We start from the raw sequence: 22,039 nt of genomic DNA, 5'->3' as shown, positions 1-22,039 counted from the left end.
TCTTCTGGTGCAATCACTGTGTACATACATTACATTACTGATCCTGAGTTACATCCTGTATTATACCCCAGAGCTGCACTCACTATTCTGCTGGTGCAGTCACTGTGTACATACATTACATTACTGATCCCGAGTTACATCCTGTATTATACCCCAGAGCTGCACTCACTATTCTGCTGTTTCAGTCACTGTGTACATACATTACACTACTGATCCTGAGTTACATCCTGTATTATACCCCAGAGCTGCACTCACTATTCTGCTGGTGCAGTCACTGTGTACATACATTACATTACTGATCCTGAGTTACATCCTCTATTATACCCCAGAGCTGCACTCACTATTCTGCTGGTGCAGTCACTGTGTACATACATTACATTACTGATCCTGAGTTACATCCTGTATTATACTCCAGAGCTGCACTCACTATTCTGCTGGTGCAGTCACTGTGTACATAGATTACATTACTGATCCTGAGTTACATCCTGTATTATACCCCAGAGCTGCACTCACTATTCTGCTGCTGCAGTCACTGTGTACATACATTACATTACTGATCCTGAGTTACATCCTGTATTATACCCCAGAGCTGCATTCACTATTCTGCTGGTGCAGTCACTGTGTACATACATTACATTACTGATCCTGAGTTACATCCTGTATTATACCTCAGAGCTGCACTCACTATTCTGCTGGTGCAGTCACTGTGTACCTCACATTACATTACTGATCCTGAGTTACATCCTGTATTATACCCCAGAGCTGCACTCACTATTCTGCTGGTGCAGTCACTGTGTACATACATTACTGATCCTGTACTGATCCTGTACTGATCCTGAGTTACATCCTGTATTATACCCCAGAGCTGCACTCACTATTCTGCTGGTGCAGTCACTGTGTACATACATTACATTACTGATCCTGAGTTACATCCTGTATTATACCTCAGAGCTGCACTCACTATTCTGCTGGTGCAGTCACTGTGTACCTCACATTACATTACTGATCCTGAGTTACATCCTGTATTATACCCCAGAGCTGCACTCACTATTCTGCTGGTGCAGTCACTGTGTACATACATTACTGATCCTGTACTGATCCTGAGTTACATCCTGTATTATACCCCAGAGCTGCACTCACTATTCTGCTGGTGCAGTCACTGTGTACATACATTACATTACTGATCCTGTACTGATCCTGAGTTACATCCTGTATTATACCCCAGAGCTGCACTCACTATTCTGCTGGTGCAGTCACTGTGTACACTGATGGGTGCTCTTGGGGCACGTGGGGTCAGACGTTCCCGCTGGCTCCGGTTGCTGCTCCCTTCCCTTTGAGCTGCAGTAGATCAGATTAGTATAGCGGTGCCTGGCTCTGTAGCAGTGATGACACCATGTCCCTTTATGTGCACCTGTTTCTTACCAGAGCGGCACTTTTCTTTGTGGTTTTTAGGGCGATGGTTTTGCCTCTACTTTTCGTTGAGTAACATCTGTTTTAGTGGGGGGGAGGGGGGAAGGTTTTAATAAAAATAAAAACAAAAAACTTTTTGTAGTATTATTGGCACCAAGTCTTTTCATAGGTCTCCTACCTCTGGGTGAGGAGCGCTGGAGGCGTCTTGGGCTTTATGTCGGAGTCTTCTGCTGTCAGACGCGCTGTGATATGTGATGGGCATTGGGTGAAGTCTTGGAGAAGTTATAACTGGATCATTTCTAAATGCTCCTTTATGGGACCACCGAGCTGCCGGCAGTCTGCTGTCAGTCCCTAAAGCCTTTAGGGACTGACAGCAGACTGCCGGCAGCTCGGTGGTCCCATAATCTGCTGCAATGTCTCTTTGTGTTGCTGCGTTCCCGCTCCTGTGATGTAGCAGAAGCAGTTCGGCTGCTAGACAGGAGAACCTGTGTGTAACTTACTAGACCCCCGGTCAGCTCTGCCACGGACCGTCCCTTATAACTGGGAATACCATAGAAGTCCCAGTAGAGCCGTGGACTCTTACATGCAGCAACAAAGTGACAGGAAACTATAATGAACACTAGAAAGTTGCGGAGTGTAAGTCCTTCACCAGCTGGCTGGTCTGCAAAACCTCACCAAATCCATCAGAGCTCTTCTCCTGCTGGGAAGGGGAGGTAGCTGCACACTGCAAATCAGAGAGAAGGGGAGAAAGCATCTAAGTTTTTAGGTAGGGTTGGTCACTAATTCTGTGTATGGGGAGGAAAGCACCCAAGTTATTAGGGGTGGGTAGATGTCACTTCCTTATCTGGTCTCCCTCTTTATTCAGTTGGCATCACATTTACTTTGCTGAAGGAGTGACAATGCCAATCACTGGTTGACACAGGCCCGGTCAAGTGTATTCGTGTGGCTGGGACTTGTGATGCTTTACCAAAGATTTTCTTTCCGCAGACCAGCTAGTCAGCAGGTGTAGTTGGCTCCCTAATGCACCCTATGCTGAAACACCACACCCTGTTTAATCTCCTTGTAGTCTGATGAGAGGTGCCAGTAATGTTTTTCTGTTACTTGGTCTGGCTTGATTGATACCTGTTGACTTCACCCTCTGTTTTGCCTGACAATTTTGCCTCTGACTCTGCCCTCCCGGTTCTGACCTCGGCAATCTTCCTGACCTTGTCCTCTACTTCCTTATTGTGTCTAGTACCTGCCCTCTCTGGATTTGACCCTAGCAAGTCCTCATTGTGGATGCAACATACTTTGGCTTTGACCTAGTAAGCCAACATACTGGATGCAACATAGGGGGCCATGTTGTAAGTCCAGGTGGTAGTATTTTGGGGTTAGAGGGCGAAGACCCAGGGTACCTCTGAGACCTACTAAGCGAAGGGACTAGCCTAAAGTTAGTTGCTGGAAGTCCCAGAAAATGCTGCCAGGATGCTGGTAGATCTCAGCCTGTAGAAAGGAAAAAAAAAAAAAACACGTGATGCTGATGAGCTGTCGAAGGTGAAATTACTCCAGGAAGGAGGCTGTGCTGATACACGAGAGCTAGTGAAGAGAACCCTGGTCACAAAGAACCTCACGTTCAGCATGTATTACTGGCAGGGACACTCCCGGTTGAATAAGATCTGGAATGATGAATAAGTTGTAAACTGTATATGCGAATGTCTGTCTGATACTGAACGAAGGAATGAAGATTGCGGAATAGAAAATAATTTACTTGGCAGGAAACAGTGCAGAAAGTCTTTATGCTGAAACTGGAAAACTTCTATAATTTTCTTATAAAAAGTTCCGCAAACCATAAATGTGATTTTAGTTTTCAAAATCTCTCCTTGAGTTAAGTCCCCAAGTGTTCATTTCAGGGGACATAAATCTGCTGTGATTGTAATTGATAGTGTGTGAGCGAATTGTGTGATACTTTACAATCCATTATACAATCTTTATGCTCTAAACCTGGTCAGATATAGAAAGGGAACAACATTTGTAACTATTTAATATTTTACATCTTTTAACTAGTGGAATATATGTATGTTTTTTTTTTTTTTCGACAACAGTCCAAACCAGACTTGAACACGACATTGCCCATCCGTCAGACCGCTTCCATCTTCAAGCAGCCAGTAACTAAAATAACCAACCATCCCAACAATAAAGTCCGATCGGACCCCCAGCGGGTGATTGAGCAGCCTCGCCAGGTAAGTCGGGGACATGGGGTAAGTTCAGGCTTTGCTGCCATTCTGCTTTTAAGGTCCCAACATCTCTAAATAAAAAATATGTATACCGTATCTTAAAAATTATCCAAAGGTGCTGCAGCTCTGTTGTCCCCAGTTGGAGTCTGCAACTCCGAGTAGACCTCTGCGTGAAAAAAAAAAAAAAAAAATATGGTTTTTAAAGGGCCTTCACAGCGGGATGGTTGTAAAATATATAAGGCAGTGTTGCTTACCCGTCCATAATCCCAGTCATAATGTCTCCTAGGTCATAATTGTATGTCCTAGAAAGATCCGAGCCTAATCCGACACCATCCTTGGCCGGCTCTTCCCAGTGCTTCTGTGGATGATTGACAAGTCTCTCCCACGTATATGCAAGTGCAGAGACCTATCATCTCCTCTACAGTGCTGGGAAGAGCCGGCTAAGCACTAGTCTGGTCTCAGTCTACGGTTCCTGGCTGGATCTTTATAGTTTTATTTTCTCTGCTTGAGAATGGATCAAATCAGCTGAGCCTAAGTGTCGCATGGACTGATTTTTTTTTCACCATCTGACTTTTGAGTGCTGCCCCCATTTTTTTTTATTTATTTTTTTCTATTTTGGCCAAGTTGATGGAAAATTAAAAATAAAAAAGTTGTAGTTCTTGAAAAAAGGAAAGTGCACAAATTTAAAATTGCACCATTAAGGAATTAATGTCTAAAAAATTTTGATTAAAAGATTTCAACGGGATCAGCCAATGATCTTTTCAGGCCAGGAGATCCTTGAATGGAGAGGAAACGAGGGTCGGACACACTTAGATTTTAGGCTGTAGAGGTTGGAGTCAGCAGTGTCTCCACTGAGTGCATGTTAATGGGGGGGGGGGGGGGGGGAGTTAGGGCTATCTGCGGACCAGGGTGGATAAAAATCAATGTTTTTTTAAAAAAATCAAAAAAATCGGATTTTTTTGATTTAAATCGGATTTTTTTCAATAAACTGCTTTTTGAGGAAAATATTTTACCATCCAAAGGTTCTTCCATCATGAGATAAAGCTGAGTTGTTTAACTCAGTAGAATAAAGGCTGTATATGTGTAACATTCACAATGCCATGCTCTTCCAGAGGTTTCTGTAGGATGCTGACTATCCAACAAGTTTGGGCATGTCAACTGAATGGAAAAAGAAACTAAACCAAAAGTGAAACCAAGCTAGAAGTGTGGAATTAAAGGGGCAGTATGAACAAAATGTGGAGGCTCTTAATAGTTTATACAATTAAGACATGCTGCTTTTAAACACCTACCTATTGCCATATAGTAAAACAAAAAAGATTTTTACTTACTTTGGGGTCCCCCCCTCACCCTGGCGTTAGATCGTTGCCCCTAGTTTCGTCCGTGTAACTATGGGCGCACATGCGCACTGCTCTCACTTCTCATTTAATCGTGATTTATATTAAAAAAAACCTTTTGATTTAAATCAGTGATTTAAATCATGATTAAAATCATGATTTAAATCGATCCGATTTAAATAGAAAAAAATCTTTTGATTTAAATCGTGATTTAAATCATGATTTAAATCGGCGTGATTTAAATCAATCCACCCTGCTGCGGACCTCCACCACTCACACATTTATGGCCTCGTTATCAGCTTTCTGGGAAACTCATTAGATGTTGATATGTTTGCTGAAGTACCTGTCACTAAAGCGTTAATGAAGCCCGTGGCAGGAAGTTACAGAGCTTCATACTGACACCCGCTAACTTCCTGTGTGGTGGAGAAGCCGAGGCGCAAGTAGCGAAGTCTCCTATATGAGCCAGCAAGGGCGACGCAGAGGATTTCATGGCTGCTGCTTACAGCAATGCAGTGCCTGATCCATCGTACGGCCCCAGGCATCGCATCACCATTAGGGGGACCCAAACTCCACACTAACTTCATGTTTAGGGATCCTGCACCCACCTGGCGAAACTTTGAAAGCTGCAATGAAGATGAACAAAGGAAATAAAATAACAGACCTAGAAAGGCAAAGGATTTGTAGTTACTCCACTTTTTTTTACATCTAGAAATAAACTAGGCGTCTTTTCTGAGGGACACGCCCCCTTGGACAAATGTGGTAACACCTAGTTGTCAGTTTTCTCCATTTACAGCACAGCAAAGTTATTAAAAAAAGACGATCTGGCGAGAGATGGAGAGCTGTGTGATACCATGAGTTCATTCATTCCCAGCATCACCGGGCAGGGTGGGGGATGGGACCGCAGATCTGGAGATGGGTGAAGGTCCCAGAAGTGAGATCTGCTACCGACCATGAAACATTTATTTATTTTATTTGTTTTTCAGCTTTTCTGGGAAAAGAGGTTAGAAGGACTAAGTGCATCAGATGTAACAGAGCAAGTCATAAGCTCCATGGAGCTTCCTAAAGGTTTACAAGGTAAGTCTGCAGCAAGTCTTAACACCAAGGCTGGATTCAGACTAGATCTCCTTTTTTTTAATAAATTGTGCAGTTTCCGGGTTTGGCTCAGAAAACTCTGTCCCAACCCGCGAGTGTGATTCGGCCTTCACTTACTTTCAGAGGAAAGCCTGAACAGAGCGATTGTAGTAACAAGGAGATCCGTGCTTGAGTGTTGTCTATTGATTTTACAATGGGAGGTGGTGTATATGTTTGAGAGGGGATAACTTTTTAGATTGGGAGGTTTCTGACCACTGAGACCCAAATCCGGTCCTAGGACCGCAGAGCCCCTTTTCCTGCTCCTTCTGGTATGGTCGGATGTTATTATGTAATCTTACCCTCCCGAATGCAGGCCACTCGGTGTCTCCTTTCTGCCTAACTCGCTTTCCACTGCCTGTTGTAATATAATTGTGGAGACCCCGAGACAGATTAAAGGACATGGGGGTGGTGGGGCTTATGACTTCCTACAGCAGAGGTGTCAAACTGCATTCCTCGAGGGCCGCCAACAGGTCATGTTTTCAGGATTTCCTTGTATTGCACAGGTGATAATTTAATCACCTGCACAGAATGATTCCAGCACCTTGTGGAATGCTAAGGAAATCCTGAAAACATGACCTGTTGGCGGCCCCCGAGGAATGCAGTTTGACACCTCTGTCCTACAGGATGTGCCATATTTAGCAGGGGTGGCTCTCTACAAGAAAAGGCAGGCCTCTGTCTCTGCGGAGAAGCGCGGATGAGGCACTGTCTGTTTCTACAGGAAGCGGGGGCGGGCCTCTGACTCTCTATAAGAAGTGAGGGTGGGCCTCTATCTCTATAAGAAGTCGGGGTGGGCCTCTGTCTCTCTATAGGAAGCAGTGGCAGCCCTCTGTCTTTCTAAGAAGTGGGGGCGGGCCTCTGTCTTTCTTAAGAAGTGGGGGCGGGCCTCTGTCTTTCTTAAGAAGTGGGGGCGGGCCTCTGTCTTTCTAAGAAGTGGGGGCGGGCCTCTGTCTCTATAAGAAGTGAGGGCGGGCCTCTGTCTCTATAAGAAGTGGGGGCTGGCCTCTGTCTCTATAAGAAGTGGGGGCGGGCCTCTGTAGGAAGCGTTAGCGAGCCTCTGTCTCTATAAGAAGTGGGGGCGGACCTCTGTCTGTATAAGAAGTCGGGGTGGGCCTCTGTCTTTCTAAGAAGTGGGGGCAGGCCTCTGTCTTTCTAAGAAGTGGGGGCAGGCCTCTGTCTCTATAAGAAGTGGGGGCGGGCCTCTGTCTCTATAAGAAGTGGGGGCTGGCCTCTGTCGCCCCCTGACGAAGCCGACGCGAAACGCGCGTTGGGGCTCCGGTGGTGTTTCCTGCGTCTCTGCTATAATGGGTAAGAGGGACCTAGCCAGGCATAGTATGGTACCAACTTGAAATAGACTCTATAAGGGGATCCTTGTAAACTTAATATAGTGGCCAGTCTGGGTTTTCTCCCTCTGCCGTTACAATGCACTACTAGCACTTTACAAGTCAAAATTAGCAGAGGTAATTTGGGGATACTATCGCAGTGACTTTTTTCAGTGTTTTTCCTAGCTCTCCTCACTGTCCAGTTTATATATTTGATGTTTAATGTGATTTTACTGTACATCGGATGTTGTTTGGATTAATAAAAAGTAATTTATACATTTCTTAAAGTGGACTTGTACTCCGTTTTTCTTTGAGTTTATGTGATATGTAGGTGGAGTGTCCTTATATGTCATGTGATCTCCTTAAACGTTCTGGTAGAAAACACATGATTATGAGCATGTGTGGGAGATCTTATACATTAGTATCCGTTGTGGGATGTTTTTATTATATTATTACTCTGTCTTTCTTAGAAGTGGGGGCGGACCTCTGTCTGTATAAGAAGTGGGGGCAGGCCTCTGTCTCTATAAGAAGTGGGGGCGGGCCTCTGTCTCTTTAAGAAGTGGGGACGGGCCTCTGTCTCTATAAGAAGTGGGGGCAGGCCTCTGTAGGAAGCGTTAGCGAGCCTCTGTCTCTATAAGAAGTGGGGGCGGACCTCTGTCTCTATAAGAAGTGGGGGCGGGCCTCTGACTCTCTATAAGAAGTGATGGCGGGCCTCTATCTCTATAAGAAGTGGGGGTGGGCCTCTGTCTCTCTGTAGGAAGCGGGGGCGGGCCTCTGTCTCTCTATAGGAAGCAGTGGCAGCCCTCTGTCTTTCTAAGAAGTGGGGGCAGGCCTCTGTCTTAGAAGTGGGGGCAGCCCTCTGTCTTTCTAAGAAGTGGGGGCGAGCCTCTGTCTCTATAAGAAGTGATGGCGGGCCTCTATCTCTATAAGAAGTGGGGGTGGACCTCTGTCTCTCTATAGGAAGCAGTGGCAGCCCTCTGTCTTTCTAAGAATTGGGGGCGGACCTCTGTCTGTATAAGAAGTGGGGGCAGACCTCTGTCTCTATAAGAAGTGGGGGTGGGCCTCTGTCTCTCTATAGGAAGCAGTGGCAGCCCTCTGTCTTTCTAAGAAGTGGGGGCGGACCTCTGTCTGTATAAGAAGTGGGGGCGGACCTCTGTCTGTATAACAAGTGGGGGCAGTCCTCTGTCTCTATAAGAAGTGGGGGCGGACCTCTGTCTGTGTAAGTGGGGGTGGGCCTCTGTCTTTCTAAGAAGTGGGGGCGGACCTCTGTCTCTGTAGGAAGCGGGGGCGGGCCTCTGTCTCTCTATAGGAAGCAGTGGCAGCCCTCTGTCTTTCTAAGAAGTGGGGGCAGGCCTCTGTCTGTATAAGAAGTGGGCGTGGGCCTCTGTCTCTCTGTAGGAAGCGGGGGCGGGCCTCTGTCTCTCTATAGGAAGCAGTGGCAGCCCTCTGTCTTTCTAAGAAGTGGGGGCAGGCCTCTGTCTTTCTAAGAAGTGGGGGCGGACCTCTGTCTGTATAAGAAGTGGGGGCGGGCCTCTGACTCTATAAGAAGTGATGGCGGGCCTCTATCTCTGTAAGAAGTGGGGGTAGGCCTCTGTCTCTCTGTAGGAAGCGGGGGCGGGCCTCTGTCTCTCTATAGGAAGCAGTGGCAGCCCTCTGTCTTTCTAAGAAGTGGGGGCAGGCCTCTGTCTTAGAAGTGGGGGCAGCCCTCTGTCTTTCTAAGAAGTGGGGGCGAGCCTCTGTCTCTATAAGAAGTGATGGCGGGCCTCTATCTCTATAAGAAGTGGGGGTGGACCTCTGTCTCTCTATAGGAAGCAGTGGCAGCCCTCTGTCTTTCTAAGAATTGGGGGCGGACCTCTGTCTGTATAAGAAGTGGGGGCAGACCTCTGTCTCTATAAGAAGTGGGGGTGGGCCTCTGTCTCTCTATAGGAAGCAGTGGCAGCCCTCTGTCTTTCTAAGAAGTGGGGGCGGACCTCTGTCTGTATAAGAAGTGGGGGCGGACCTCTGTCTGTATAACAAGTGGGGGCAGTCCTCTGTCTCTATAAGAAGTGGGGGCGGACCTCTGTCTGTGTAAGTGGGGGTGGGCCTCTGTCTTTCTAAGAAGTGGGGGCGGACCTCTGTCTCTGTAGGAAGCGGGGGCGGGCCTCTGTCTCTCTATAGGAAGCAGTGGCAGCCCTCTGTCTTTCTAAGAAGTGGGGGCAGGCCTCTGTCTGTATAAGAAGTGGGCGTGGGCCTCTGTCTCTCTGTAGGAAGCGGGGGCGGGCCTCTGTCTCTCTATAGGAAGCAGTGGCAGCCCTCTGTCTTTCTAAGAAGTGGGGGCAGGCCTCTGTCTTAGAAGTGGGGGCAGGCCTCTGTCTTTCTTAGAAGTGGGGGCGGACCTCTGTCTCTATAAGAAGTGGAGGCGGACCTCTGTCTGTATAAGAAGTGGGGGCGGGCCTCTGTCTGTATAACAAGTGGGGGCGGACCTCTGTCTGTATAAGAAGTGGGGGTGGGCCTCTGTCTTTCTAAGAAGTGGGGGCGGACCTCTGTCTGTATAAGAAGTGGTGGCGGACCTCTGTCTCTGTAGGAAGCGGGGGCGGGCCTCTGTCTCTCTATAGGAAGCAGTGGCAGCCCTCTGTCTTTCTAAGAAGTGGGGGCGGACCTCTGTCTCTCTGTAGGAAGCGGGGCGGGCCTCTGTCTCTATAAGAAGTGGGGGCGGGCCGCTCCCTTTCTAAGAAGTGGGGGCGGGCCGCTCTCTTTCTAAGAAGTGGGGGCGGGCCTCTGTCTCTATAAGAAGTGGGGGCGGGCCTCTGTCTTTCTAAGAAGTGGGGGCGGGCCTCTGTCTTTCTAAGAAGTGGGGGCGGGCCTCTGTCTTTCTAAGAAGTGGGGGCGGGCCTCTGTCTTTCTAAGAAGTGGGGGCGGGCCTCTGTCTTTCTAAGAAGTGGGGGCGGGCCTCTGTCTTTCTAAGAAGTGGGGGCGGGCCTCTGTCTTTCTAAGAAGTGGGGGCGGGCCTCTGTCTTTCTAAGAAGTGGGCGCGGGCCTCTGTCTTTCTAAGAAGTGGGGGCGGGCCTCTGTCTTTCTAAGAAGTGGGGGCGGGCCTCTGTCTTTCTAAGAAGTGGGGGCGGGCCTCTGTCTCTATAAGAAGTGGGGGCTGGCCTCTGTCTCTATAAGAAGTGGGGGCGGACCTCTCTCCCCCATTCTCTTCGGAAAGTGAGACAGTCTTGTCATTTTCTACAGTAAGTGGGGGGGGTGGGCCTCATCGGGAAGCGGGGTGGGAATATGTTGCTATCCAGAAAGTGGGGGCAGGCCACAGTCTCTCTCTGAGAATCAGGGGTGGGCCGCGGTCTCGCTCTATGGGAATCGGGGCGGGCCACGGTCTCTCTACGGGAAGCGGGGGTGGGTCGCAGTCTCTGTAAGGGGAGCGGGCCGCGGTTACTACAGGAAGCGGGGGCGGGCCGCTGTTACTATGGGAAGCGGGGAAAGCCATGGTATTTCTCCACGGGAAATAGTTTGGGCTACTGTCTCTCTCTCTCTCTACAGGAAATGGGAAGCGGGGGCGGGTTGCCATTTTGCTCTCTCTCTCTACGGGAAATGAGGGCGGGCCACCATTTCTGTACGGGGGGTGGGCCGCCGTGTCTCTCTCTCTCTATGTGAAGTGTGGGCAGGCCTCCGTCTCTCTATGGGAAGCCTGGGCAGGTGTATGTTTTTCTCTACAGGAAGTGGGGGCGTGCTACTTTCTTTTTACTTTTACCCTTACAGGATCCACCATGCAGTATGAACCCTCGCAGTAACTAATGCAAGGCATGAACTGGTTTTAAAATCTTTTTGCTTCTCTTCTTGCTGTAGGTGTCGGGCCAGGAAACAATGAGGACACGCTTCTTGCCGCCATTGCCAGCGCCCTGCACACCAGCTCGGCACCGATCACAGGACAGCTTTCTGCAGCCGTAGAGAAAAATCCGTCCGTCTGGCTAAACACATTGCAGCCGCTGTGTAAAGCTTTTATAGTCACAGATGAGGATATCCGGTAAGGGCCGGCGCCAGAGGAAGGTGCCAAAATGTCTCAGTGTAATGTCCATCCGGATATGGGGGAAAGAGACCCCCAAGGGGCTGAGTCCTGAGCTCCCCGGGGTCCAGGTGGCTCAAAAGCTGAATCTGCTTTGTGTGTTTGTAGGTCGGTGCACCGTGGCCGTTACTTATATTAAAAGTGAAAGGGCGGACAGATGAGGAAAAAAGTGTGTGTATATGTGTGTGTATATAATATATATATATATATATATATATATATATATATATATATATATATATATATATATATATATATTTATATTAGATTATAATTAGTATTTGTACATCTGTGTTTTTTTTCCCACCTTGTCGCCGGAGTTTGATGCAGTTTGTTTTTCAGTAAAAAACAAAACTCCAACTCATCCAACAATAATCCAACCCTTCATGGCTATGTGCTGGAAAAATAGGAAGTAGTGCAAGAAAAAAGCAAACAGCTAAAATTTAAGTTGGCCATGGCAGTAGGTGGTTAAAGAGAACAAAATCCCCTACATCAGGGGGTCTCCTGTTCCCAGTACATTCCTCATTGTAGTGTGAAATATTTCATACCACACGTGCTTTCTGCAGAATGGCCACTAGGTGGCTGTCGAGTCATTTTCTGTCCTCCTGACTCCAGTGTAGACTGATAATTTCAGTAACGGCTCCTCTGCATGGTACGACTATCATACCAACAACTGAGTGTGCAAAGGAAGCTCATTCCCACTCATACAGTCAGCTAAGCCTCTCTTTGCCCCAGTCCCCCGGCTGTCTGGGGTCTGGGGTGCTCTATGCTCATGTTCCCTGGTTTTCTGGGGTGCAAGCTACTCTATGCCCTTGTTCCCCAGCTGTCTGGGGTCCGAACCACTCTTTTGCCCTGTCCTCTGGCTGTCTGGGGTTCCGGGCCGCTCTTTTGTTCCTGTCTCACGGCTGTCTGGGGTCCGGGCCACTCTTCGCCCCTGTCCTCCGGCTGTCTGGGGTCCGGGCCACTCTATGCCCGTCCTCCAGCTGTCTGGGGTCTGGGCCACTCTATGCCCATCCTCCAGCTGTCTGGGGTCTGGGCCACTCTATGCCTATGTCTTGCGGCTGTCTGGGGTCCTGGCTACTCTTTGCCCCTGTCCTCCGGCTGTCTGGGGTCCGGGCCACTCTTTGCCCCTGTCCTCCGGCTGTCTGGGGTCCGGGCCACTCTTTGCCCCTGTCCTCCGGCTGTCTGGGGTCCGGGCCACTCTATGCCTATGTCTTCCGGCTGTCTGGGGTCCTGGCCACTCTTCGCCCCTGTCCTCCGGCTGTCTGGGGTCCTGGCCACTCTTCGCCCCTGTCCTCCGGCTGTCTGGGGTCCGGGCCACTCTTTGCCCCTGTCCTCCGGCTGTCTGGGGTCCGGGCCACTCTTTGCCCCTGTCCTCCGGCTGTCTGGGGTCCGGGCCACTCTTTGCCCCTGTCCTCCGGCTGTCTGGGGTCCGGGCCACTCTATGCCTATGTCTTCCGGCTGTCTGGGGTCCTGGCCACTCTTCGCCCCTGTCCTCCGGCTGTCTGGCGTCCTGGCCACTCTTCGCCCCTGTCCTCCGGCTGTCTGGGGTCCGGGCCACTCTTTGCCCCTGTCCTCCGGCTGTCTGGGGTCCGGGCCACTCTTCGCCCCTGTCCTTTGGCTGTCTGGGGTTCCGGGCTGCTCTATGCCGCTGTTCCCAGGTGTCTGTGGTCCAGGATGTACTATGCCCACCACTTCGGAAGAAGGAAGAACGCGAAACGTGCGTTAGGGGGTTCTCACACGTGGTCCTTCAGTCTGATTCAGTGGTATGTTACCCTAAAGGTTATATGCATCTTTTTGCTATGTGGATTGCCTTGCACCAATATAATACTACTATATTGCACTTTAAATAACTTTCCTCTTTGTTTATGCACTTTTGCAGTGATTATGATATAGATTTAAAGGAGATATACATGGGTATTGGATGGTGCTTGGCACAATCTGCAAAAACGCATACAAGGAACTATAGGAATGATTGCAGCCGGATATACGGTTTAAATCACCAGTAGGATGTAATTCTTTCTATCCCACTAGAGGGCAGTGTAATAATAAAATAATATTATTTTGTATGAATAAATTGTGGAGATTTGTGTCTGCAATTTTTGAGAAGGTAATGGTGAATATAGTTCCATAGTCCAATATAATGAGGACGGTGTTTTTGTGAGAATAATCATGTATTTTTAAAGAACTAACTAATATTTGTACCACTTCTTACTTGAAGGTATCTTGTATTGTCTAATCATGTACTACTCACAATCTGTGTGTTTTATTAATTATTGTTTTTAATAAAGAATTGTTGATTTTATTAAGAAGTTCTCCAAGCTTTTTTGATAGGATAATTTAATCGTTGATTTAGGTGAATTAGTATTTTGTGCCCAAAACTATCGGATATATGCACTATGCCCCAGTCCACTCCGGCTGTCTGGGGTCCCCAGTCCCCCAATTCTCCAGGGTCCGAGACGTTCTATGCCCCAGTCCTCCAGCTGTCTGCGGTCTGGTCCGCTCTATGCCTATGTCCTCCAGCTGTCTGCGGTCCGGTTTGCTCTATGCCTATGTCCTGCAGCTGTCTGGGGTCCGGGCCACTCTATGCCTATGTCCCCTAGCTATCTGGGGTCCGGGCCACTCTATCCCTATGGCCTCCAGCTGTCTGGGGTCCGGGCCACTCTATGCCTATGTCCCCTAGCTATCTGGGGTCCGGGCCACTCTATACCTATGGCCTCCAGCTGTCTGGGGTCGGGTCCACTCTATCTCTATGTCCTCCAGCTGTCTGGGGTCCGGTCCGCTCTGTCTCTATGTCCTTCAGCTGTCTGGGGTCTGGGCCACTCTATGCCTATGTCCTGCAGCTGTCTGGGGTCCGGGCCACTCTTTGCCTATGTCCCCTAGCTGTCTGGGGTCCGGGCCGCTCTATGCCCTTGTCACACAGCTGTCTGGGGTCCGGGCCACTCTTTGCCTATGTCCTCCAGCTGTCTGGGGTCTAAGCCGTTCTATCCCTATGTCTTCCAGCTGTCTGGGGTCCGGTTCGCTCTATGCCTATGTCCTTCAGCTGTCTGGGGTCGGGTCCACTGTATCCCTATGTCCTCCAGCTGTCTGGGGTCCGGGCCACTCTATGCCTATGGCCTCCAGCTGTCTGGGGTCGGGTCCACTCTATCCGTATGTCCTTCAGCTATCTGGGGTCCGGGCCACTCTATCCCTATGTCCTCCAGCTGTCTGGGGTCCGGGCCACTCTATGCCTCTGTCCCCTAGCTATCTGGGGTCCGGGCCACTCTATCCCTATGGCCTCCAGCTGTCTGGGGTCTGGGCCTCTCTATCCCTATGTCCTCCAGCTGTCTGGGGTCCGGTTCGCTCTATGCCTATGTCCTTCAGCTGTCTGGGGTCGGGTCCACTCTATCCCTATGTCCTCCAGCTGTCTGGGGTCCGGGCCACTCTATGCCTATGTCCTCCAGCTGTCTGGGGTCCGAGCCACTCTATGCCTATGTCCTCCAGCTGTCTGGGGTCCGGTTTGCTCTATGCCTATGTCCTTCAGCTGTCTGGGGTCCGGGCCGCTCTATCCCTATGGCCTCCAGCTGTCTGGGGTCTGGGCCTCTGTATCCCTATGGCCTCCAGGTGTCTGGGGTCTGGGCTTCTCTATCTCTATGGCCTCCAGGTGTCTGGGGTCCGGGCCACTCTATCCCTATGGCCTCCATCTGTCTGGGGTCTGGGTCTCTCTATGCCTATGTCCTCCAGCTGTCTGGGGTCTGGGCCACTCTATCCCGATGTCACACAGCTGTCTGGGGTCCTGGACGCTCTTTGCCCGTGTCCACCGGCTGTCTGGGGTCTTGTCCTCTCTATATCTTTGCTCCTGGCTGTTCAGGCTTCTCTGCTGCATTAATATCCTGCAGTGATATTTTTTGGGCACTGACTGGACTGGAGATATATACATATACACTCACCGGCCACTTTATTAGGTACACCATGCTAGTAACGGGTTGGACCCCCTTTTGCCTTCAGAACTGCCTCAATTCTTCGTGGCATAGATTCAACAAGGTGCTGGAAGCATTCCTCAGAGATTTTGGTCCATATTGACATGATGGCATCACACAGTTGCCGCAGATTTGTCGGCTGCACATCCCAAAGATGCTCCATACAAGGCAGGATGGATCCATGCTTTCATGTTGTTTACGCCAAATTCTGACCCTACCATCCGAATGTCGCAGCAGAAATCGAGACTCATCAGACCAAGCAACGTTTTTCCAATCTTCTACTGTCCAATTTCGATGAGCTTGTACAAATTGTAGCCTCAGTTTCCTGTTCTTAGCTGAAAGGAGTGGTACCCGGTGTGGTCTTCTGCTGCTGTAGCCCATCTGCCTCAAAGTTCGACGCACTGTGCGTTCAGAGATGCTCTTAGGCCTACCTTGGTTGTAACGGGTGGCGATTTGAGTCACTGTTGCCTTTCTATCAGCTCGAACCAGTCTGCCCATTCTCCTCTGACCTCTGGCATCAACAAGGCATTTCCGCCCACAGAACTGCCGCTCACTGGATTTTTTTTCTTTTTCGGACCATTCTCTGTAAACCCTAGAGATGGTTGTGCGTGAAAATCCCAGTAGATCAGCAGTTTCTGAAATACTCAGACCAGCCCTTCTGGCACCAACAACCATGCCACGTTCAAAGGCACTCAAATCACCTTTCTTCCCCATACTGATGCTCGGTTTGAACTGCAGGAGATTGTCTTGACCATGTCTACATGCCTAAATGCACTGAGTTGCCGCCATGTGATTGGCTGATTAGAAATTAAGTGTTAACAAGAAGTTGGACAGGTGTACCTAATAAAGTGGCCGGTGAGTGTATATATACCTGCTATATTAAAACCCCATTTTTCCTGCGTCGCGTCACTAACTGTAGACAGGGGGCGATTCTATACAATGTTCCTAATATCGGGGAGTAAATTTTCCTTTATTCCTTGAAATGGTAAAGAGACCATTGATCTTCTGTGATGGTCGGAGAGCCGCTGGCTCTGCAGTAGCCGCCTGCTCTATCTCATCCCTGGAAGCAGATGATACATCTTCTGTACCGGGTGCTTTGTGTAAAGGATCTCGGGGGCATTATCCAGTTCTTCCGTCAGTTCTTCTTGTGTAAGAAAGTTGTCAGATTTATGTCCTGCGAATGTAGAGAGTGCGGCTGCTTTCCACGATCACCGCTGCATTCAGAGGTTCATGTCGATAAGCTGAGAGGGCAATAAAAAGGCTGTAAAAATGCTTTTGGGTCGAGGGAGAAAATCTCCCCAGTGTCCTCTAAATAAGAGCTATTACTGCGCGAAAATAAATCTAGATTTCCCATGTCAGGCCGGAGGATCCACGAGGAGCGATGGATCTATGGAGAACAAACTTCTGCTCCTTGTAATTGGGGTTATTGATACGAACTGTGCTCCTCTAATATGCGATAGTCTGCGGATTTGCAGTGTATTCTATCTGATCAGACATCAAGCATGGAGACCCTGCCAGTAGTGTCCTCGTCTAAACAATAGGACACGTGCACAATGCCTGCAGCCAGACGGTGGCCTGAGCTACTGTGCATCCGAGCGTTCAGCAACGTTTCCCCACACTCCATCCTTCCCTCCCCCGTATCCTGGCCGATCGCTCGATCCTCCCTCCCCCCCCGTATCCTGGCCGATTCGCTCGATCCTCCCTCCCCCCCGTATCCTGTACGATTGCTTTATCCTCCTTCCCCTGTATCCTGGCTGATTGCTTGATCCTCCCTCCCCCGTATCCCGGCCGATCAGTCAATCCTCCCTCCTCCATATCCTGGCCGATCAGTCGATCCTCCCTCCCCTGTATCCCAGCGATCGCTCGATCCTCTCTTCCACCACACCCTGGCCAATCACTCGATCCTCACTTACACCCCCCATACACTGGCCGATCGCTGGATCCTCACTCCCTTTGTACTCAGTGGGTCGTTCTATCCTCACTTCCTCCCCCATGTGCTAACCAATTGCTTTATCCTCCACCCCATATACCAGTTGCTCACTCAGTTTGCCGGCTTTATCTCTGATTGCAACAGAGTGGGCACATAGGCGATTGCTTGATCCATCCCTCGGCCGGTGGCTGCGTCCCTCCCTCAGCCAGTGGCTTCCCCCCTTCCTCTCTTGGCCAGTGGCTTCCTCCCTCGACGGGTGGCGACCTCCCTCCCACCCTCAGCCGGTGGTGCCCTGACTCCCTCCCACCCTCGGCCGGTGGTGCCCTGACTCCCTCCTACCCTCGGCCGGTGGTGCCCTGACTCCCTCCTACCCTCGGCCGGTGGTGCCCTGACTCCCTCCTACCCTCGGCCGGTGGTGCCCTGACTCCCTCCTACCCTCGGCCGGTGGTGCCCTGACTCCCTCCTACCCTCGGCCGGTGGTGCCCTGACTCCCTCCTACCCTCGGCCGGTGGTGCCCTGACTCCCTCCTACCCTCGGCTGGTGGTGCCCTGACTCCCTCCTACCCTCGGCCGGTGGTGCCCTGACTCCCTCCTACCCTCGGCTGGTGGCGACGATCCTCCCTCCCACCTTCGGCCGGTTGTCGACGACCCTTCCGTCCCACCATCGGCCAGTCGTGATCGGCCGGTGGCCCCCTCCCTCCCTTGGAGTAAGTTGTGATTTATTACTCTATATCCTTAATGTTAGAGGAAGACTCTTAATGGGCGACTAGGAGGAGCCTGCAGGGGGCGCTAGCTGTTGTAAGAAGATCGCAGCGATGTTCAGCACAAGAATTACAAACTTACAAGTTCCCCATGTCAGAGCCGACAATATTCTCCATTCTGCATAACACAACCACACACACTTACTATGAGGAAAAAATAAAATGATCGAATACAAGGGCTGAAAACAGGAAAAAATCCTGTGCCTTCCCACCAAAATAGCCGCAGATCTTGTGTAGTGTCCCTCGGGCTCGCGGTACACCGCCCTGCGTGGCTCTCCATGCAGCATCGCTGGCCGCCTGACACTGGAGCGCAGCAGTTTGTGTGGAGCCTCCGCTCATTAGTATTTAATGCAGGCAGCCGCCTAATCAATAAATTAATGGAGCTCGTCCATCGCTGCAAATCTCGCTTCAAGGTGGCGTTTTGTGCCTGCTCTGTTCTGCCAAGTCCTCCGGAGTCGTCCCTGGAGTTACAGCTCCGGAGTTCAGACTCTGTGAGTGACTGATGGAGGATCTTAGTAGTCTGTGCGCTCTCTGCACGTCGTACCCGAGGAGCCGCACAGCTGAGATGCACAGATCCTCACTTATGTACTAATCGTTCCCCTGCACAGTGCCCTGCATGATAAGTGATAGACGGCTGCCGGAGCATAGGAGGGATGAAAGTGTCAGCGATACTGGTTACCTTCATATTCTGTTATACCCTCCACAGCTGCATTTACAATTCTGCTGGCTAAGACTTCCTATTTCTGGCATTTCCTACTGAGCCAGAGGCTGTACAGCACATGGCTTATGTAATATATAATGTATGTACAGCGTGACTGCACCAGCAGAATAGTGAGTGCAGCTCTGGAGTATAATACACGATGTAACTCAGGATCAGTAATGTCATGTATGTACACAGTGACTGCACCAGCAGAATAGTGAGCGCAGCTCTGGGGTATAATACAGGATGTAACTCCGAATCAGTACAGGATCAGTAATGTAATGTATGTACACAGTGACTACACCAGCAGAATAGTGAGTGCAGCTCTGGGGTATAATACAGGTTCTAACTCAGGATCAGTACAGGATCAGTAATGTCTGTACACAGTGACGGCTCCAGCAGAATAGTGAGTGCAGCTCTGGGGTATAATACAGGATGTAACTCAGGATCAGTACAAGATCAGTAATGTATGTACACGGTGACTGCACCAGCAGAATAGCGAGTGCAGCTCTGGAGAATAATACAGGATGTAACTCAGGATCAGTACAGAATCAGTAATGTATGTACAGCGTGACTGCACCAGCAGAATAGTGAGTGCAGCTCTGGGGTATAATACAGGATGTAACTCAGGATCAGTACAGGATCAGTAATGTATGTACACAGTGACTGCACCAGCAGAATAGTGAGTGCAGCTCTGGAGGATAGTACAGGATGTAACTCAGGATCAGTACAGGATCAGTAATGTAATGTATGTACACAGTGACTGCACCAGCAGAATAGTGAGTGCAGCTCTGGAGTATAATACAGGATGTAACTCAGGATCAGTAATGTAATGTATGTACACAGTGACTGCACCAGCAGAATAGTGAGTGCAGCTCTGGAGGATAGTACAGGATGTAACTCAGGATCAGTAATGTAATGTATGTACACAGTGACGGCTCCAGCAGAATAGTGAGTGCAGCTCTGGGGTATAATACAGGATGTATCTCAGGATCAGTACCGGATCAGTAATGTAATGTATGTACACAGTGACTGCACCAGCAGAATAGTGAGTGCAGCTCTGGAGTATAATACAGGATGTAACTCAGGATTAGTAATGTAATGTATGTACACAGTGACTGCACCAGCAGAATAGTGAGCGCAGCTCTGGAGCATAATACTGGATAAGTAATGTATCTATATATTGATTATTATTAGGGAGGGGGGCACTTACTTTAGGACCATTTTAAAAGCACATGCATTGGAAAACTATTGAATAACATAGTAATGCAGGTGCCGAACCATTAGTCTGCATTTTCCTTTGTAACTTCTGTTTTCTTTTAATATTATAGAAAACAAGAGGAGCGAGTGCAGCACGTCAGAAAGAAATTAGAAGATGCTTTAATGGCCGACATATTAGCCCGAAGCGCTGAGACCACAAGTGACACAGAAAATGCCATGGAAACATAACTTTGTCTTTAGGTAAGAGCAGAAACCTGTGTCTGTTCTACTTCTGAAGAATCGGTACTTGGTCGGGTTCCGCACCTCATTCCTTCTCCACGCCCCTGCCAGACTCGCACTGCTCCCCTGCACTCTGCACCGCTCCCCTGCACTCTGCACCGCTCCCCTGCACTCTGCACCGCTCCTCTGCACTCTGCACCGCTCCCCTGCACTCTGCACCGCTCCCCTGCACTCTGCACTCTGCACCGCTCCTCGGCACTCTGCACCGCTCCTCGGCACTCTGCACCGCTCCTCGGCACTCTGCACCGCTCCTCGGCACTCTGCACCGCTCCTCGGCACTCTGCACCGCTCCTCGGCACTCTGCACCCCTCCTCGGCACTCTGCACCCCTCCTCGGCACTCTGCACCCCTCCTCGGCACTCTGCACCCCTCCTCGGCACTCTGCACCGCTCCTCGGCACTCTGAACCCCTCCTCTGCACTGCTCCTCCGCACTCTGCACCGCTCCACAGGAGCGGCGCCGTTTCTGAAAATATCGGCAGCCTCTATAAACTTTTTTTTTTTTAGCTATTAATTTATTGCCGTTCCATTCATTTTTTGTGAAAACACATTTCTTAATGCGATTTTGACATTTTCAACAAATATATTTCTTTTTTGCAGGTACCGCGACTATTTATCAAGAAGTGCAATTCCTGGGTCTGAGCTTCGACTAAAGACATATGCACATTTATAGAGGACTTTTTTTTTTTTTTTATAAATCTCATCGATGCAATGCCTTCCTAGACTTTGTATTTTTGATGTATATATCTATATTATGATGGAACAGAGCGATTTTTATTTTTTCTGACTTTTTAAATGTAAAGCGATATTAACGTTAATCCAGCCTCCGTTTTTATGCATCAGGTCCACGATCAGCCGGTGTCTACGGCAGATTTTTATTTTTTTTTTAGATTTTATTTTTTTTCTTAATATAAAGCCATACTTTTTTTTTTTTTTTTCCTATTGAAATTTTGATGGACGTTTAGTGTCATTTTCAAGTTATTTAAATCCCTTTTTATACCTCGGAGATGTGTAATATTATCGGCATCTTATATATTTAAATCTAAAAAACAAAATAAAGAAATAATTTCTATGCAATGATGATCCGCGCCTGGTCTTCATCTTACTTGTACTCATCTACGGTCACCAACAGGAGAACTGACTTGCCATGTGCTAATAATCTTAATGAAAATTACGCATTTTAACCCTTTTTCCCCTTCATAGGGAATCATTGAAGTTGCATGGATGTGTCATAGGTTGAAGGTTGAAAGAAGTCAAAGTTCAACCTATATCCTAACATGTTGATCCAGAAGAAGGTAAAAACCCCATGGGGCCAATTCTAATAGCCCCATATTCCCTCCCAACTCCTTTCCAGACTTCATTTAATAATCATGCTCATTTTTACAGTTGTTAAAATATTTTTTCATTGCAGAAATATAAAAAATGATTATTATTAAAGTTTACCTGTCATTTCAGGTGACTCTTGAAAAAGCGGTCTTGTAAACAAAAACACTATTTCTGGCTATTGTATGACTTGTATCCTACATTTTCACCAGTTTTCCCCCTCTGAGGGATTCCTGCTCTCTATATAATGTATGTCCCTTTATTACATAATGTCCTCTCTTATGTACAGCACCGTACCTTTCATATCGGATTATATAGAGCCCTGTTTTTTATTACATACTGTCCTCTCTTGTTATAAATATAATGCAATGATGGCTGATGGAGCATAGGAAAGCTTTTTTTTTATGGAGGAGCTGATGAACTG

The 22,039-nt window shown here is 48.9% G+C and overlaps 1 protein-coding gene across 1 annotated transcript in view; it reads left to right on the top strand.

Annotated features, from left to right (window-relative positions):
• Positions 1 to 21,375, top strand: part of MBD2 (methyl-CpG binding domain protein 2) — a 32,845-nt gene extending 11,470 nt beyond the window's left edge. Inside the window, exons 3-7 of the mRNA XM_077282264.1 lie at positions 3,492 to 3,629; positions 5,941 to 6,031; positions 11,230 to 11,407; positions 20,127 to 20,256; positions 20,893 to 21,375. Of these exons, the coding sequence (XP_077138379.1) occupies positions 3,492 to 3,629; positions 5,941 to 6,031; positions 11,230 to 11,407; positions 20,127 to 20,244 (525 nt within the window). The 3' untranslated portion in view covers positions 20,245 to 20,256; positions 20,893 to 21,375. The remainder of the gene's footprint in view (positions 1 to 3,491; positions 3,630 to 5,940; positions 6,032 to 11,229; positions 11,408 to 20,126; positions 20,257 to 20,892) is intronic.
• The last annotated feature ends 664 nt before the right edge of the window (positions 21,376 to 22,039 follow it).

The sequence above is a fragment of the Ranitomeya variabilis genome, chromosome 1 (genome assembly GCF_051348905.1).
Source record: "Ranitomeya variabilis isolate aRanVar5 chromosome 1, aRanVar5.hap1, whole genome shotgun sequence".
NCBI classification, from domain to species: Eukaryota; Metazoa; Chordata; class Amphibia; order Anura; family Dendrobatidae; genus Ranitomeya; species Ranitomeya variabilis.
Note: the sequence above shows the minus strand (reverse complement) of the source record. Positions and strands in the feature narration are given on the sequence as shown.